We start from the raw sequence: 19,708 nt of genomic DNA, 5'->3' as shown, positions 1-19,708 counted from the left end.
CCTCCCTGCCCCCTCCCCCCTCCCCCCCCCTCCCTGCCCCCCCCCCCCCCTCCCTGCCCCCCCCCCCCCTCCCTGCCCCTCCCCCCTCCCCTCCCTGCCCCCCTCCCCCCTCCCCCTCCCTGCCCCCTCCCCCCTCCCTGCCCCCTCCCACCCACCTCCCTCCCTGCCCCCTCCCACCCACCTCCCTGCCCCCTCCCACCCACCTCCCTCCCTGCCCCCTCCCACCCACCTCCCTCCCTGCCCCCTCCCACCCACCTCCCTCCCTGCCCCCTCCCACCCACCTCCCTCCCCTGCCCCCTCCCACCCACCTCCCTCCCTGCCCCCTCCCACCCACCTCCCTCCCTGCCCCCTCCCACCCACCTCCCTCCCTGCCCCCTCCCACCCACCTCCCTCCCTGCCCCCTCCCACCCACCCCCCTCCCTGCCCCCTCCCACCCACCCACCTCCCTGCCCCCCTCCCACCCACCCACCTCCCTGCCCCCTCCCACCCACCCACCTCCCTGCCCCCTCCCACCCACCCACCTCCCTGCCCCCTCCCACCCACCCACCTCCCTGCCCCCTCCCACCCACCCACCTCCCTGCCCCCTCCCACCCACCCACCTCCCTGCCCCCTCCCACCCACCCACCTCCCTGCCCCCTCCCACCCACCCACCTCCCTGCCCCCTCCCACCCACCTCCCTGCCCCCTCCATCTTGCCCCCTCCAATCTCTGTCCCAATTACACTTTCCTCCACCCCTCCATCCCATTCTCCTGTGTCTTCCCCCACATTACCCTCCCTCCCTCCCCGGCAGGGTTCATTAACCCTGTGGAGTGAAGAGCCTCCTCCCTGGGTGACGTTGGGCCGCCGCTTCCTGTGCGGTTGCCGGGCTCCTTGTGACGAGCGGCTCCGGGGTGAAAGTTGGCGGCGGCGGCGGCTCCTTCCTGTCTCACAGCTGCTTCCAATATGGCGGCGGCGGCAGGGGCTGGGGCCGGGCCCGAGTCCGACTGGCTCCTCACCCGCGACGGCTGCCTGAGCTGCGAGGAGGGCCTGCGCAGCCTGGCCTACCACCCGTCCCTCAACGCCATCCTGGCCGTCACCAACCGCTCCACCGTCAAAGTCATCGACGGCACCTCGGGCACCGTGCTGCAGGTGTCCCGGTTAAACGGTGAGTCAGTGAGGGCCGGGCCCGGGGATTGAGGGGAGGAGGAGGAGGAGGGGGAGAAAGGGAGGCCCCGAGCCGGCTCGCCGGCCATTGATCACCGAGCGGCCGGTGGGAGGCCGCTCTCAAGCCCCGGCCTGGCAGTTGGAGTGGCGGCCGGGAGGGGGGTTGGGGGGGGGGGCGGTGGCAGTGTGTGTGAGAGGAGCCGGGAGAGGTGTGGGGCCCCTTCACCTCGCCGGCGAGATTGAACTCGTTCACCGGCGAATTTAAAACTCGACGGGCCGGAAGCCGGCCTGTGCTGAGCCGGGGGGCCCGGGCCAGAGGCTGCTGCCTGGGGTGGGTGGGGGAGATATTGGGTGGGGGGATTAAATATAAACCGCACCGAGCCACCGCACCCCTTTTCACCCTCCTCCCCTTCACATCCCTCCCTCGCTCTCTCACACCCGGAACCGCCGGCCTCCCTCCCTGCTTTTCTCTTTCTGTTTCCCTGCCGCCTCCATTCTTGCTGTTTAAAATGGCCCAAAAAAAGAGCGTGTTTTCTCTTGTCATATTGCTCTACCTTGGAAACAAAATGTATCTATCAGTAGTACATCTGTCAAAAAATGTGCTACACATATAAACCCCTACACGTTTGCAAATGTGGACATAATTAGCATTGGCTGCCTGAATGTGAAATGTGCTCAAATATGTACGGGATTGTCAGTCTACATTTTAAATATTTTACAAATTTCAGGGTGGTACAATATTTTACACATCCATGGTGGTAATGTGCATTGCACATAACTTGTACAATATTTTAATGATAAGATATAATCCATAACTTTCCTCACCTATTTTATCCTAGTACAATATCATTTGTAATTTATACTCTGCATTTCTGTGGGTAATGCAGCTGTACATTTCAATTTTTTATTAACTAGTGAAAATAGACCTGATCTAAAAGTGGACTAGTCTCACTTGACTAAGGAGCAGCGCTCCAAAAGCTTGTGATTCCAAATAAACCTGTTGGACTGTAACCTGGTGTGGTGTGACCTCTCATCTTGTTTTAATAGGTATATGCTTCATTGTTGTAAGTTCATGTCGGGAAAAGTTAACAAAAATAAGAATGATATTTGTCTGCACTGAGATTTCTTTTTGTGCCATAATTTAAAAAAAATTACTCCATCCTTATAAGTTTCAAAGCCAATGCTCAGAATGGACCAGGCGAACCCAAATCCATTCCTTGCTTGCTCCAAAAATCACATTCAAATCGAATCAAATACATGGTCCCCACAAGGGAGATGAACAAGATCCAAGCTGACAACGCATTGCACCCCACCTTGGGCTTGATCTTAGCCAAAAGGTTGAAATTTGTGTTATGACTGGGATGGCACGGTGCACAATGTTTTGCCCTGCTGCTTCACAGCGCCAGGGACCAGGGTTCAATTGTGGCCTTGGGTGGCTGTGTAGAGTTTGCATGTTCTCCCCGTGTCTGCATGGGGTTTCCTCCCACACTCCAAAGATGTGCGGGTTAGGTTGATTAGCCATGCTAAATTGCCCCTTAGTGTTCCAAGATGTATAGGTTCGGTGGATTAGTGGGCTAAATACGTGAGGTTACAGGGATAGGGCCTGGGTGGGATTGTTATCGATAGTTGATGGGTCGAATGCCCTCCTTCTGCACTGTAGGGATTTTATGATTCTATAACTATATTATTAAATAAATGAAATGTTTGTGACCAAATTGGTGTGCTGGTTCCTCGATGTAGCAATACTTTATAAGTAGCGCCATGTTCAGTCATGGATTTTGGTTCAATTTTTTGTTATCCAGTAAATCCATTTTGCTTTCTGTGATATATGAAATTCTGTGTCAGCTAATTGGAGCACATTTTATTTAGTATTATTAGATATACAATTTCTTGAGATGTTAAATTTTAGGGATACACATTAGACTAATCTGCGTAATTTTAATGAATTGGATGACCTCTGGTAAATGACAATCTGTGCAAAGTACAAAATCTAAAGTTGAGAATTAAAAAATAAGCTTCCATATTTAAAACAGCCCTTTTGTAATTTGTTACAACATGGTTTCTGTATAATATTCCTCATGTGAGGAAGGGTATGAATAGCGATCATAAGTATAAGATAGTCAGTGAGAAATCCAATAGGGAATTACGCAAAGAGTGGTATATGTGTGAACCCATTACAGCAGTGAAACTAATAGTATAGATCCATTTATGGGGAAACTGGGCAAGCATATGAGGAAGAAGGAAACAGAGGATTATGACAATGATATGTTTAGATGAGGATAAATGGGAGGAGGTTCGAATGGAACATGAAACGTCAATTTGAACTGGCAGGGCTGAATGGCCTGTTTCATAGAATCCCTACAGTGCAGAAGGAGGCCATTCGGCCCATTGAATCTGCACCGACAACAACCCCACCTAGGCCCTATCCCCGTAACCCCACATATTTACCATGCTAATCCCTCAAACCTAAGCATCCCGGGACACTAAGTGGTGATTTAGCATGGCCAATGCACCTAACCAGCGTGTCTTTCGGAGGAAACTAGAGCACCCAGAGAAACCCGCGCAGACTTGGGGAGAATGTGCAAACTCCGCACAGTGACCCAAGCCAGGAATCGAACCCAGGTCCCTGGAGCTGCGAGGTAGCAATGCTAACCACTGTGCCACCGTGCCACCCCATGTTTCTGTGCTGTATATCCTGTAATTTAATGGTTTATGAAAAACCTGTGTGGTAGACAAATGCAAAATTCAAATAATGTCGTTAAATGAATTGTAAGCTACAGCTTACTGTAAAGTAAACTTTACATAATTTAGTTGCATCCAAAGAGCTGCAAAGGTGATGAATTGCTCGAATACACTGAATTATGCACTCTAAATTTTTAATTCAGCATAGCTGCACTAAATGACATGCAACATTAGATGTTAATAGTTCCTGTGTTTTCAAACAGAAACACATTGAATTAAAAACAGGTCATCACATCTTTAGGAGGGTCGACTCATTGCATTGGAAATAATAGACCATGTTTGATTTAGTTTACTTTTCATTACCCAGTGACTTCATCTCAGTATTTGTTAAGGTAGAACTGTTTTTGAGAGCAGTCTGTGCTTAATTGTTGGGTGAGTTGTGGAGTCCTCAGAATTGTCATTATGCAGAGTGTTGTTCGGATAGTGCAGTATAAACATATAGTCACAACAAAATAATATAACTCTATCTTGGTTTAAAAATACCTTGTACGCAAATCCTTTACAATGTTTATATGATCCTCTGCTTCAAAAAAAAGTGTTCAGAAACATCCAAGTAGTGGTGAAATGCCACCTTGCATTTGTGTGCTAAAATGTAGTTGTACATTTCTTTCCCAGTCCTGTTATTTTGAACTGAGGTTTCCTGCACTCACCTTGCCTCAGTCAGTTCATTGCTACAGTTGGCTTCTTTTAAGATCAAGGTGATCGTTTCAATCCAACTCTTGTTCAGCTGAAATTTATCCGCACTCTTCTTTTGCATTGCACTTGTGATCCAAAACATAGAGCATGAGGTCAAATAGTTCTTGTCATGTGGTTTTGAGTAACCCATAAACCATTGATTAGTAAATAATGAAAGGCAGTTATGTTGGGTGATGATGAATTATTCATCTTGAATGCAAATTCTTGTGATGATAGGTGTCTTGCTGTTGTAAGTTTTAATTTGTTCCAAATAAATAGTCAAGGCATAATGTGAGGGGCTTGAAAATGCCAGTTTATAGATACAGCAAGAAATTCTTATTACTATTGGGAATATGGTGCCTTGTGACTGATCATTTATTTGGTTTACTGCACACAATGAGGGAAAAGAAAACCAACCTGAAGTGAAACCAGAAAATGCTGGAAATGCAAGCTGGTGGGTATTTGTAAAATGTTTGTGATGAATGGTTGGTTATACCTGAAAAGTAAGCTTGCACTTTTCATGTACGTTCATAGATTTATTTGGTGTCAATATCTTTGTAAATTGTTTTGCTGCAGGAAAAGTTTGATTAAATTGATTTTACTTTAACAGCTTCTGTTTTATACTCTGTCATTATGTTTCTTAAAGAACATCAACAGTTGACTTTTTAACCTGAACATATTTGAGTTTGGCAGCTGAAGACTGGGGAGGGATTAGGCAGATAAAATGAGAAATGAATTAAACGAGAAGTGAAATCAAAATGGCTTGCCAATTTGAAAGAATGATGATGAATTTGGGAAAACCTGTTGATAAAGTAATGCCAGATATGTGAAATAAAAGCCTAAAATTCTAATTTGCGTATACATCTTTGTGTTTGTACTGCAATATGTTAGGTGACTTTCCCATGACAATTTTGAGCTAACCTTAGACTTGGTTTATTCCTGACTTGATTTATTCCTAGAGCAGGTTAATTAAGATAAAACGTATTTTGGGTGATGCTGCACTCTTATTCTTTTGAGTTTGCGGTTAGCTTGTGTCCACTGACTACCAGGTGCAATCAGTTTGAGTACTTCTAATTTATTGGGAGCTTGACCTGCACCTCAAGTGACCTCCTTGGCTGTGATGTTGTTTCATCATGTATTTTTATCGGTGAGCAGGAAGTGATGACTCTGCTTAGAATTCTTTCTCCCACTGGCTTATTTTGACAGCACTAAAAGTACAACAGAAAATCCGGTGTAATGTTTTCTATAGCCATTTATGTTTTATGATTCAGTTAAGCACAGACCATTAATTATGGTAGTGCCCATGTAGAAATCTTGAATTGGTCCAGTATTTATTCTGTTCAGTAACCCGGGCAGCTATGTTTTTTTTCTCTGCTGCTCAATAAAATATTTTAGGTGGGGTGGGAAAGTGTCTGCCATGACATGTCTGGAAGCTCCTTGAATTGTACTAATGTTACACAATTTTTCAAAGAAAACTGAAGTTCACGCTGTCACTCAAACTCCACCGATCCCATCCAACTCTTCAAAGATCTGTTTGAAAACATTGCCATGCTGCAAAATCTCACCCCTTCAGGTCTGTGGAAGCACCTGTTGTGTTTAAACCTGTTGAACTTTAACCTGGTGTTGTGAGACTTCTTACTGTAAGCACCTGTTGGCCAAAGATGTCACTGCTCAGCTGCTATACCTTTTCATGTGTGGATGCAACTCTCGACTGTAATGTCTTTACTGATGGAATAACCTGGTATTTATCCAAACCTAACACGTGAGGAATGTCCTGGAATTACACTTCAGAGAGAAGGAACTGCCAACACGAGTAGAATAGAACTATACCACATGAAGATTTGCTGTCTTCAGGGAAAAGAAATTGGGATAGGGAGAGTTGCAAAATATCTTATCCCAGGAGCTCTTCATTATTATTGCGGATGGTCTTGCTCCTTTTTAAAAATTAGATCTTGTGTGTTGCTGCTCTTTTTAAAATAACTGTTTGGTGTTGAAATGCACTTTAGAAGCATGATGCTGTTTGGACGATTTCCCAGCATTTTGAAACGTACTACAGCTCTGGTGCCAGCATTCAGGAGCTGAAGGAATGTTTATTTTCACCTGAGCTGTTAATATCAGGCAACTGACTGGGTGTCTTTCAATTAGACCCCAAATTACATTTTTCCACATGATGTTTTTGGAACTGCCCCATAGAAGAGCTACATGCTGCAACCTTTTATGGACAATCAATTTTAAAAATGGGGTCTCCCATTTAAGACTGAGATGAGAATTTGTTTTCTCAGCAGGTCGTTGGTCAGTGGCAGTCTCTTCCCCAGAGAGCAGTGGAGGCACGGTCATTGAATGTATGCAAAGCTGAGTTAGATCTTTGATTGACAAAGGAGTCAAGGATTATGGATGGGGGGGGTGGGGGCGCAATCAGGTTGGTGGAGTTGAGGTCACAATCAGATCATCCATGACCTTATCGAATGGCGGAGTAGGTTTGAGGGGGCTATATGGACTGCTCCTGACCCTAAATCCTGTGCGCTTCTGAGGAAGTACTTTTAAATTGAAAATATATATTTTTTCCACATTTGCACCTCCCCAGAAGAGCGTTTTATGTCTTTAAATAATTGTGCTGCCCCTCCAGTCAAAAGCAATTTGCACTTACTGTATTTTATAAACCAACAGAACAGAATTTTTCCTGACCGTTCAAATTCGTGGAATATGGGTGTTGCTGACACGGCCAGCAATTATTGCCCATCCCTAGTTGTCCTTGAGAAGATGGTGATGAGCAGCCTCCTTGAATTGCTTAGTAGATGTCATGTAGGCACACCCACAGTACTGCTAGGTAGGGTGTGCTGGGATTTTGACATCGAGATGATGACAGAACAGCAATATAGTTCCAAGTTGAGTTGAGCTTGCAGGTGGCAGAGCTCCCATGCCCCGCCCTCATTCCTCTAGGTGGTAAAGGTGCCTTGGGGAGTTACTGCAATGCACCTTGTCGATGCATAATGCAGTTGTTATGCCCTGGTGTGGAAGAAGTTTAAGCTGGTGGTGGGTGCCAATTAAGCAGGCAGCTTTGTTGTGGATGGGATTGAGCATTGAGTATCGTTGAAGCTATACTCATCCAGCCAACTGGAGACCATTGCATCAAATCTCTGACTTATACCTAGTAGAATGCTGAAAGGCAGTATTTGACAAAATGACTCTTGCCTCACCTCGGGGATTCAGCTCTTTTGGCCATGTTTGGACTAAAGCAGTAACGAAGTCTGGAACAGAGTGGTCCTGGTGGAAGGAAAACAGAGTGTTGATTGAATTCTGCTTGGTAGCAGTGCCAATGGCACTTTCCATCGCTTTGATTGATAGACTGAGTGTGTGGTGATTGGCTGGATTAAATTTGTAAAATTCTAAAGGCAGGACATAACTGGGCAATTTTTCACTTAATCCAGTAGATATCAGGGTACTGGACGTACTGGAACACGAGCAAAGCTAGTCCTGGAGTGCATGTCCGCAGTTCCAGAGACAGGATGTTATCAGGGCCCACAGCTTTTGTTGTATCCAGTGCTTTCAGCCACTGGGAATCATGTGGAGTGAGTCTAATTGACTGAAGTCTGGTATTCGTGATGGTGGAGACCTCTGGAGAATGGGTTGTTTACTGACTACTCCAAAGATGTGTGGGTTAGATTGGCCATGCTAAATAAATTGCCCTTTAGTGTTAGGGAGATTAGCAGGATAAATACATGGGGTCACAGGATATGGCCTGGGTGGGATTGTTGTTGCTGCAGGTTCAATGGGCCAAATGGCCGCCTTCTGCACTGAAGGGATTCTGATACTTGGGAAAACACTTCAGATTGAGATGCATTCCTGCCCGTTGAATGGTGACTTGTGTTTCTATGCCTGCTTTACACAAACTCATCAATCTCATACCAGGTCTGGTAAACCATACATAGATTTGGTTCATTTGAAAATACAGTATAGGATGGCTCAAGTTATTTTATGGATTCAGCAGCTATTATTCAAAAACAGCACAGCTGTAATTCTCTCTCTCTCTCTCTCTCTCTCTCACACACCTGGCTGCTGGTCACATGTTGGCTACTTGTTTATTTGCATATTCTCCAAACATGATATCACAACATCCCCCTTTTTGGTTCTCAAGAAAATATTACTACATACATTAACTGAAAATGTGTGCACAGTGGGAGGGTGTTTGCAAAAACTATTTGCACAAAAGAGTGACCTATGTTTGAGTTCAAGAGTCTGTATAATGTATGGGTAGCTCCTTCTGGATCTTGTGATGGTATTTCCTTCCTGAGATCCAGACGTCACTTGGATGTTCTTGACTTGTAGGTGTCTTGGCATCCTGTGTATTATCAGAGTGCTGATTGTCTTCATGGTGGCCTTCCACAGTTTCACTTTTGGAGTTCATCGTTGGATGTGTTTTGGATGTAATTGGAGTGCGAGGTGTTATAAAGTTGTACAATTCCCTTCACTATCTTCTGTTTCTCAACCTTGCCTTATTTGGTATTGTGACCTCTTCCTGCACACTTAGGATACTTCTGTGGGTGACCAGGTTCCCTGAGTAGGATGTAAGACCAAAACCTTCTGTCCTACATGCAGACTAGGCAGTTCCGCACCTGCATGCTGGGGCGGCACGGTAGCACAGTGGTTAGCACTGCTGCTTCACAGCTCCAGGGTCCCGGGTTCGATTCCCGGCTCGGGTCACTGTCTGTGTGGAGTTTGCACATTCTTCTCGTGTCTGCGTGGGTTTCCTCCGGGTGCTCCGGTTTCCTCCCACAGTCCAAAGATGTGCGGGTTAGGTTGATTGGCCAGGTTAAAAATTGCCCCTTAGAGTCCTGGGATGCGTAGGTTAGAGGGATTAGCGGGTAAAATATGTGGGGTGGGATTGTGGTCGGTGCAGACTCGATGGGCCGAATGGCCTCCTTCTGCACTGTAGGGTTTCTATGATTTCTATGTAGGAGAAATACTTAATACAATTAATGTTACCAGAGAGGCAGTGCTGGGTAGACTAATGGGACTGAAGGTGGATAAGTCCCCGGGTCCGGATGGAATGCATCCCAGGGTATTGAAAGAAATGTCAGAGGTAATAGTGGATGCGTTAGTGATTATTTATCAAAACTCGTTGCATTCTGGGGTAGTGCCGGTTGATTGGAAAACGGCTAATGTTACGCCGCTGTTTAAAAAAGGAAGGAGACAAAAGGCGGGTAACTATAGGCCGGTCAGCTTAACGTCTGTAGTAGGGAAAATGCTGGAATCCATCATTAAAGAGGAGATAGCAGGGCATCTGGATAGAAATGGTTCGATCAATCAGACGCAGCATGGATTCATGAGGGGAAAGTCGTGCTTGACGAACATGTTGGATTTTTATGAAGATGTGACTAGGGCGGTTGATGGAGGAGAACCGGTGGATGCGGTGTTTTTGGATTTCCAAAAGGCGTTTGATAAGGTGCCCCATAAAAGGCTACTGAAGAAGATTAGGGCACACGGAGTTGGGGGTAGTGTGTTAAAGTGGATTGGGGACTGGCTATCCGACAGGAAGCAAAGAGTCGGAATAAATGGGTGTTTTTCCGGTTGGAGGAAGGTAACTAGTGGCGTGCCGCAGGGATCGGTACTCGGGCCGCAACTATTTACCATTTATATAGATGATCTGGAGGAGGGGACGGAGTGTAGGGTAACGAAGTTTGCAGACGACACAAAGATAAGTGGAAAAGTGAATCGTGTGGAGGACGGAGAAGATCTGCAGAGAGATTTGGACAGGCTGAGTGAGTGGGCGAGGATATGGCAAATGGAGTATAACGTTGAGAAATGCGAGGTTATACACTTTGGAGGAAATAATAACAAATGGGATTACTATCTCAATGGAAACAAATTAAAACATGCTACCGTGCAAAGGGACCTGGGGGTCCTTGTGCATGAGACGCAAAAGCCCAGTCTGCAGGTACAACAGGTGATCAAGAAGGCAAATGGGATGTTGGCCTATATTGCGAAGGGGATAGAATATAAAAGCAGGGATGTCTTGATGCACCTGTACAGGGCATTGGTGAGGCCGCAGCTGGAATACTGTGTGCAGTATTGGTCCCCTTATATGAGGAAGGATATATTGGCATTGGAGGGAGTGCAGAGAAGGTTCACCAGGTTGATACCTGAGATGAGGGGTTTGGATTATGAGGAGAGGCTGAGGAGATTGGGTTTGTACTCGGAGTTTAGAAGGATGAGGGGGGATCTTATGGAGACTTATAAGATAATGCGGGGGCTGGATAGGGTGGAGGTGGAGAGATTCTTTCCACTTAGTAAGGAAGTTAAAACTAGAGGACACAGCCTCAAAATAAAGGGGGGTCGGTTTAAGACAGAGTTGAGGAGGAACTTCTTCTCCCAGAGGGTGGTGAATCTCTGGAATTCTCTGCCCACTGAGGTGGTGGAGGCTACCTCGCTGAATATGTTTAAAGCGCGGATGGATGGATTCCTGATCGGTAAGGGAATTAAGGGTTATGGGGATCAGGCGGGTAAGTGGTACTGATCCACGTCAGATCAGCCATGATCTTATTGAATGGCGGGGCAGGCTCGAGGGGCTAGATGGCCTACTCCTGCTCCTATTTCTTATGTTCTTATGTACCATCTTCCCTTTTTGTTTGAGAAGTTTTTCCTGTATTTCTGAGAACTGGGACAGGTGATGACTTGGCAAGGTTGTCCTAAACTACCTTCTGAAAGTAGATTTCTGTTGGTGAGCCCATATCTAAAGGTGTTGCTCCTAAGTATAACACAGCAACAAGGAGATATTGTTTCCCTATATTCCATTATTAATGCCTTAATGTTGTAAACCATTGCTAGGCAAGATTGTTGGATTTGAGATAGTGTGGTGAGGGCAAGGCTCTTACATGGTTTATGCCTCATTTGGTCACACCCTGAAAAGGTCTGCCAGTATATTGTGCTCTGTTGTTTGATCTTGTTTCTTCAGACATACCAAACAAACTCAATAATGCACTCATTGTTTGTGCCACGTATGCACTTGAGGTATCCTTCAGTTGTCAAATGATTATAAACTTGGAAAAGCATTCAGTGACTCGGAGAAAGTTGTCGCCATGGATAGTAAATAAATCCGTTGCAATTTTAGACCAAGGGTACAATTGATTCTTGTGAGGGTGTGTAGGTTCTTTGTGCTGATATGGTTGATGACTCTTGAATGCTTCCCACATCTTCACTGCCTTCTCTATCATTATTGATCCCGGGCCAATGCATGGTTTCCTTGCCAGGTGTTATATATTTAAAAGGGTTGCAGGTTGCTTTAAGAGCTGATCACTGATTTGATGGTGATATTAGTGTTTCAAAGGCTGCTGTTTTATTTTCGGTTTGTACTCTGTGCAGAGCAGAGAGCATCTTTCAATAAAACCTGTTGTTAGTTTGAAACTACGTGTGCCAACTACAAATGTTTTGTTTAAAACCCACAATCCCTAACATAGTTGGGACGTTACACAAAAAGAAAATTGCAAGAGAAATGGTGGGTCAATTAGGATCCATGAGCCCTTTCAATGAATCATGGAGTTTCTATGTCGAGCATTTTCAGTACTTTGTACAGGCAAATAAAATTGAAAATGAGTTGCTCGTACCAGTTTTTTGCAACACAATAGCAAGTAAAACCTTTAATTTGCTCTGGAACTTGGTTTGTCCTGAAAAGCCAGGAACCAAAATGTATAATGACTTGACAAAGATCCTTAAAGAGCCTCCAAAGCCACTGATCATTGTGGAACGACGGAATAATCAAATGGAAGGCGAGAATTGCTCAGTTTGTGGCAATTTTAAAAAGATTAGCGAGAGAATGCCACCCGTCCCGGAAGCCTCGGTCGAACTGGTATCCAATGTTGCCATCGCAGACATCAGATAGACCTTGAAAGTTAACCCGAGGAAAGCAACTGACCTGGATGAACACTCAGATCCTGCATGGACCAGTTGGCGGGAGTATTCGCAGAGATCTTTAACCTCCCTTTACTTCGATCTCGGGTCTCTACCTGTTTCAAGAAAATGACCATCAGCCCTGTACCAAAGAAAAGCCAGGCAGTGTGTCTTGATGACCACCACCAGGTGGCTCTGACATCCATCATTATTAAGTGCTTCAAGAGATTAGTTATGGCATGGATCAGATCCGGTCTCCCAGATTGCCTGGATCCACTACAGTTCACCTATCGCCACAACAGGTCCGCAGCAGGGCCATCTCCCTGGCCCTACATTCAATTCTGGAACACCTGGGAAACAAGGACACTTATGTTAGACTTCAATTTATTGACTACAGCTCGGTCTTCAACACCATTATCCCAACAAAACTCATCACCATACTCTGCGGCTGAGGGCTCGGTTCTTCCCTTTGTGACTGGATCCTAGGCTTCCTAACCCACAGACCACAATCAGTTAGGATAGGCAACGACACTTTCTCCATGATTAGCCTCAACACCAGTGACCCACAAGGCTGTGTTCTCAGCCCCTTATTATTATACTCCTTATACACTCGTGACTTGGTGGCCAAATTCTGCTCATTTCAAGTTTGCTGTTGACACCACTGTAGTGGGTCGGTTCTCAAACAATGACGAGATGGAGTATAGGAAAGAAAGGGAATCTGGAGAAATGGTGCGATGACAATAATCTCTCCCTCAATGTCAGTAAAACGAATGAGAAAGTCATCAACTTCAGGAAGCATAGTGGAGGACATGCTCCCGCCCCTGTGGTGAAGAACTTCTAGGTTTCTAGGTGTCCAGATCACCAACATCCTGTCCTGGTCTCTCCAAGTTGATACTATCATTTGAGAAAGCCCACCAATGCCTTTACTTTCTCAGGAGGCTAAGGAAATTCGGCATGTTCACTATGACTCTCTCCAATTTCTACAGATGCACCATAGGAAACATCTGTTCCGGATGTATCACAGCTTGGTATGGCTCCTTCCCTGACCAAGACTGCAAGGAACTACAAGCGGTTGTGAACGTAATCCAGTCCATCATGCAAACTAGCCTCCTGTCCATTGACTTGGTCTACACTTCCTGCTGCCTCGGAAAAGCAGCCAGCATAATCAAGGACTCCACACACCCTGGGCATATTCTCTTCCACTTTCTTCTATTGGGACAAAGATACAAAAGTCTGAAAACACATACCAACCAACCCAAGAACAGCTTCTTCCCTATTGTCATCAGACTTTTGAATGGTCCTCCTATACATTAAGCTGATCTTTCTCTTCACCCTACGTGGAACTGCAACACTATATCCTGCATACAGGAAATACTTTTCACTGTATCCCAATACTGTGGGTGGCAGAGTGGTTATCGTTGCTGCCTCAAAGCACCCAGGGACTCTGGTTCGATTCCCGGCTTGGGTCACTATCTGTGCGGGGCCTACACGTTCTCCCTTTGTTTGCGTGGGTTTCCTCCGGGTGCTCCGGTTTCCTCCCACAGCCCAAAAGACGTGCTGGTTAAATGCATTGGCCATGCTAAAAAATTCTCCTGCAGTTTACTCGAACAGGTGCAGGAGTGTGGTGACATGGGGATTTTCACAGTAACTTCATCGTGGTATTAATGTAAGCCTACTTGTGACACAAATAAATAAAATAAATGTAACAAATCAACTCATCACTTTCAATAAAATCTGTTGTTAGTTTGAATCTACATGTGCATACCACAGTTTTTCTTTTTGTATAAAACCCACAACCCTTAACATAGTTGGGGCATTACAGGTGTCTTGTTTGTTCTAGGCTCATTTGTCCCTGCTGTAATTCTGATAGTATGTTCTGGCAAAGAGTTTCAGGTGCAAGCTTCATTGCTTTGAAAATCACACCTCTTGAAATACCTAGTTCGTCTCTGTAAGGCCAAAAACATCTGAGGGTGTCTGGTACTTTTTTGCCCTGTATCAGGCCAACCTTCTACAATAACTGCCCATAATGTCTTAAGTCATGGATCATTTGCTGTTTCTTCCCGAGGTTTGTTGTATTTGTGTTGACCAAAACTCATCAGATTGACATTGATTGCATCTTCTACTTCGAGCTCTAGCCAAACATCCACAATCTATTTCCAAGTTGCTAACCTGCTCGGTGTGTCTGAAGTAAACATTTTTGCTACCTGGTTTATAACCGACTTTGAAGCTGCATCCCTGTACTTTTATCAGAAGTTGTTGTAGCTTGGGTGGTGTGCATGTCAGTGGCTTGTTGTGCAATATCTTTGCCACTGGTTTACGATGAGTTTCCACAGCAACTCATTTACGTGTGGAATCTTGTGATATCGAATACCAGAGTGAATGTCTCACACTCAATGTTTAAATAATTGGATTTACTTGTGGTAGACTTTTGGAGCCAAATGCTAATTGGTTTGCCAATTATGCATGGTGCAGCCTCCTGACACTTTTTGAGATATGTTGACCTCCAAGACGGTCTCCTTCCTTGGGTCATAGTATTGTGATGTGGAGATGCCGGCGTTGGACTGGAGTAAACGCAGTAAGAAGTCTCACAACATCAGGTTAAAGTCCAACAGGTTTATTTGGTAGCACAAGCCACTAGCTTTCGGAGCGCTGCCCCTTCATCAGATGAGTGGGAGTTCTGTTCACAAACAGGGCATATAAAGACACAAACTCAATTTACAAAATAATGGTTGGAATGCGAGTCTTTACAGGTAATCAAGTCTTAAAGGTACAGACAATGTGAGTGGAGAGAGGGTTAAGCACAGTCAGAGTCATAGAGGTTTACAGCATGGAAACAGGCCCTTCGGCCCAACTTGTCCATGCCGCCCTTATTTTTGAAACCCCGAAGCTAATCCCAATTGTCTGCATTTGGCCCATATCCCTCTATACCATCGTACCCATGTAACTATCTAAATGCTTTTTAAAAGATAAAATTGTACCCGCCTCTACTACTACCTCAGGCAGCTTGTTCCAGACACCATCCTCTGTGTGAAACAATTGCTGGACACTTTTTTATATCTCCCCTCTCGCATTAAACCTATGCCCTCTAGTTTTAGACTCCCTTACCTTTGGGAAAAGATATTGACTATCTACCTTGTCTATGCCCCTCATTATTTTATAGACCTCTATAAGGTCACCCCTCAGCCTCCCAAGCTCCAGAGGAAAAAGTCCCAGTTTATTCAGCCCCTCCTTATAACTCAATCCATCAAGTCCCGGTAGCATCCTAGTAAATCTTTTCTGCACTCTTTCTAGTTTAATAATATCCTTTCTATAATAGGGTGACCAGAATTGCACACAGTATTCCAAGTGTGGCCTTACCAATGTCTTGTACAACTTCAACAAGATGTCCCAACTCCTGTATTCAATGTTCCCACTCACCTGATGAAGGGGCAGTGCTCCGAAAGCTAGTGGCTTGTGCTACCAAATAAACCTGTTGGACTTTAACCTGGTGTTGTGAGACGTCATAGTATTGTAGCATACATGTCACTTCTGCCCATGCCTGCTTAAATCACTCAAACACATGTTGATGGTCATCCTGTTCTAAGTATGGATCATCATTCATTAAGACCTATCTTAGTGATGATGCCTTATTGGCAAAGTTGGGTTTGTATGGCACTGAGCATTTGAAAAATCCAAGGAATCTGCAAATCCTCTTTGTCCTGGGGAGTAGGAATGTGGCGTAGACCTTTGAGTTTGCCCTGGTCAGGATGGATCCTGGAACTTGAATAAGTAGGGCCTAAAAGGTTAATCTACCCTACGCACACTTGGCATTTCTAGTTGTTGAAGGCGAGTCCTTCATGGCGAGCTGCTGCAATCAGTGAGTGTCAGTTGCAGTCATGCTCCTCTTTGGCTTTGCCCATCACTGCAATGTCATCAGCAGCGCATTTGCATTCAGAAGTATTCCGTCTGCTGCTGGAATAGATAAACCAAAAGATAATCTCTGGAAGCAGTATCTTCTGAATGGTGTCCTGAACACACTGACTTCTTGAGATCCCACTGCCAAATGAACTGACAATATCTGTGTTTGGCTTCCAACTTGGAGAAAATGTTCAATTAATCTAAAGTTGGAATCTTGTGTAGGCATCTCTTGAGAGCAAGATGTGGACGTCTTGGGTCCCAGCATATCTTGATTTTGCCTTTTTTTTTCAGTAGGTGTGTGATAGACCAGTTCACGAACTACACCAGTCTGTGTACTAATGCACATGACAAATAATGTTGTTATGCTCCATGCTGTCCAACTCACTTTTGACTTTCTCCTGTGTGCACACTGCACTTTCCAGGAGAGTTGATCAACAGAATTACATTTGAGTACAGCATCACCTCTGAAGTTTCCTAAAAGTGTCAGATCTGTATGGGTATGTTTGCTGTAGGTCATGGACTGACTCCGTGGGATTATTCTTGGCCTCTCCTGACACACTTGGTCACAATATTGGGCGGCACGGTAGCACAGTGGTTAGCACTGCTGCTTCACAGCTCCAGGGTCCCAGGTTCGATTCCCGGCTCGGGTCACTGTCTGTGTGGAGTTTGCACATTCTCCTCGTGTCTGCGTGGATTTCCTCCGGGTGCTCCGGTTTCCTCCCACAGTCCAAAGATGTGCGGGTTAGGTTGATTGGCCAGGTTAAAAATTGCCCCTTAGAATTCTGAGATGCGTAGGTTAGAGGGATTAGCGGGTAAATATGTGGGGGTAGGGGCTGGGTGGGATTGTGGTCGGTGCAGACTCGATGGGCCGAATGGCCTCCTTCTGGACTGTAGGGTTTCTATGTTTCTATGTTTCCTGAACACACTAGTAACCCGGATACTGCTGGTGTGCTCATGTCCATCAGGTGGAATACTTGTGATTTCCTTGCAGACTTGCTATAGTTGCATTTCAATATCAATGTCCCTATGTAATGAATAGATCCCTTTGTACGCAGTTAATTTGTCTGCTGTAGATTGTATTATTGACTCCCAATGATCCAGAATCCAGATAGACATCCTTCAGGATTCTGACTGGTAAGATATTTGCGCTTGCTCTTGTGTCGACTTTGGGTGTGAGCATGTGTTTGCCATTTTTCTTTGGGCATACAATACTGATAGTAGCAAAATACTAACAGCTTCTAGCTGTTTGACTTTGTCCACACCTAGTGCCTCATTCACAAAGTGGAAAGCTTGTTCACTTTCCAGTTTACCATTTTTCCATTCTGAATCTTCACCCTGGTCTCTAACTGTTAAACTCTGTATGTGCTTAAGCATTTTTCTGATGCACTGCCTGTTGTTGCTGCCAGTATGCTCTGCATGTACTTTTGGCTTGGTTGTATCTTAATGCAACCCTCTGGTTGCACTTCTGGAGCCAGATTTCTACATGTGTGAGCCCAATGTCATTTTACACTGCATAACTTGCAAAGATCTTGGAACGCAGGGCAGCTTCGCAGTGGGTGCAGTCAGCCACACTTCCCACATAGCTTGCTTGCTTTTTGAGTCCTGACCATTGTGCCAATCCTGGTAGCTGCTCCTAATGCTTACTGGTGGTGTTGTCCATCCACAATGGCTTTGTATTTACTGCCATCTTTTAGCAGTGTGTCAAATGTTCTCCAGCTTTAACTGGCGTTGAATTGGCCTAGAAAAAACTCAGACCCTGCCCTTATCACAGCACCTGCTGATGAATTGTTCAATTGATTCATGTGGACATTTGTAGGACGTCAGCACCAAATAGTGAGTTCTGAAATTAATTTTTACAAAAATCTAATCTTCCATCTCCATGATTTGACAGGGTCCTCCTTGGATAGGTCCAAACTGATGACTCTATGCAACCCCTTATTTCCAGTGGCTAGCTTTATTTTTACCGCTTGTTTATCTGGTTCTCTGGCAGATGAATCTGAAAACTATAGTTTCATGCCTTGTTTGGAAAACCTAAACTTGGGATATCTGTGACCTTCCAATTCCAATTTGGTGGTCATCTTCTTGGTATAACAATGCAGTTGCTATGCTTTGTCCTCTTTCCATTTTTTGTGCTGTACTTTGGGTTCTTTCCTGTTTTGTGCATTTGTTTTCATCTTTTGTGCAGAAATAGCACCTGAGGACACGGAGATGGCCCTGCAACTTTACATGCCTGATTAAAACTGAATTACTCCCATTAATTAATAACCCAGCTAGTTCACAGATTGGGTACTCACTGTTCTGCAAAACACTGTAGAGGGGCTCTGTCTGCCAGGGTTTCAATGTATCTACAGCTTCTATATTGTACCAAATCTTGCCTGTGGCTTGTACTGTCGTCTTCAAATTCACATTGCTGCCACCATGTTGTGTTTCTACATTTGCTTTACAGTTACCGATTTCACACCAAGGTTGATTAACTATATGTAGATTTGGTTTATTTAAAAATACAGTACAGAATGGCTCAGCAGACCGATCTGCTTTATTGATTCAGCAACTGTTACTTATAAAATCAGAACTGCTGCTATTCCTACATACACACGACTAACTGCTGGTCACATACAGCTCTATATCCTGACAACTTGCTCATTTGCAGATTCCCTTAAGATGACACCACCTTGCATTCCTCACATACTATTAGGCAATGAGATTCTGACAGACCAGGGAATGGTGTTGGCAGTGAGAGAAATAGCTACTTTTAAAAAAAGTTCCTTAAATTTTGAACGAGTCTTAAGCCAATTATTAACCATGACAATTTCCACCTTCTAACATTTTCACGTGATCCAACTCGAACACTTCCCTTCATTGACCTCTCTGTCTCCATTTCTGATAGACTGTTGACTAGTATCTATTACAAGCTCATGACTCCCACTTCGACTAGAGCCCTTCACACCCCACATCCTGTAAAGAATCCATCCCATTCTCTCTCTTCCTTTGCCCATCGCATCTGTTCCAATGATGCCACTTCCCAAAACGGTGCTGCTGACATGTCTTGCTTCTTCTTTAATCACCCACTGTGCCCACCCACTGTGGTTGATCGGGCTCTCAACATGTCCGACCCATCTCCCGCGTCTGCTCTCACTCTTTCCCCTCCCTCCCAGAGCCAGGATAGGGTTTCCCTTGTCCTCACTTTCACCCCACCAGCCTCTGCATTTAAAGCATCATCCTTTGCTATTTCTGCCAACTCCATCATGATGCCAACACAAAGCACATTTTCTGTTCACTCCCCCGATCAGTATTCCACAGGGGTTGTTCCCTCTGGGATGCCCTGATCCACTCATCACCCCCTTCCTATAAAGTGAAGTTTATTAGT

At 45.1% G+C, this 19,708-nt stretch overlaps 1 protein-coding gene across 6 annotated transcripts in view; it reads left to right on the top strand.

Annotated features, from left to right (window-relative positions):
* The first annotated feature begins 834 nt into the window (after positions 1 to 834).
* The window catches only part of birc6 (baculoviral IAP repeat containing 6), a 219,442-nt gene continuing 200,568 nt past the window's right edge, over positions 835 to 19,708 (top strand). For all 6 annotated transcript variants that reach the window (XM_078229564.1, XM_078229569.1, XM_078229567.1 and 3 more), the window contains exon 1: positions 835 to 1,144. In XM_078229564.1, the coding sequence (XP_078085690.1) occupies positions 943 to 1,144 (202 nt within the window). In that variant the 5' untranslated portion in view covers positions 835 to 942. The remainder of the gene's footprint in view (positions 1,145 to 19,708) is intronic.

This window comes from Mustelus asterias, chromosome 15 (genome assembly GCF_964213995.1).
Source record: "Mustelus asterias chromosome 15, sMusAst1.hap1.1, whole genome shotgun sequence".
Classification (NCBI taxonomy): Eukaryota; Metazoa; Chordata; class Chondrichthyes; order Carcharhiniformes; family Triakidae; genus Mustelus; species Mustelus asterias.
Note: the sequence above shows the minus strand (reverse complement) of the source record. Positions and strands in the feature narration are given on the sequence as shown.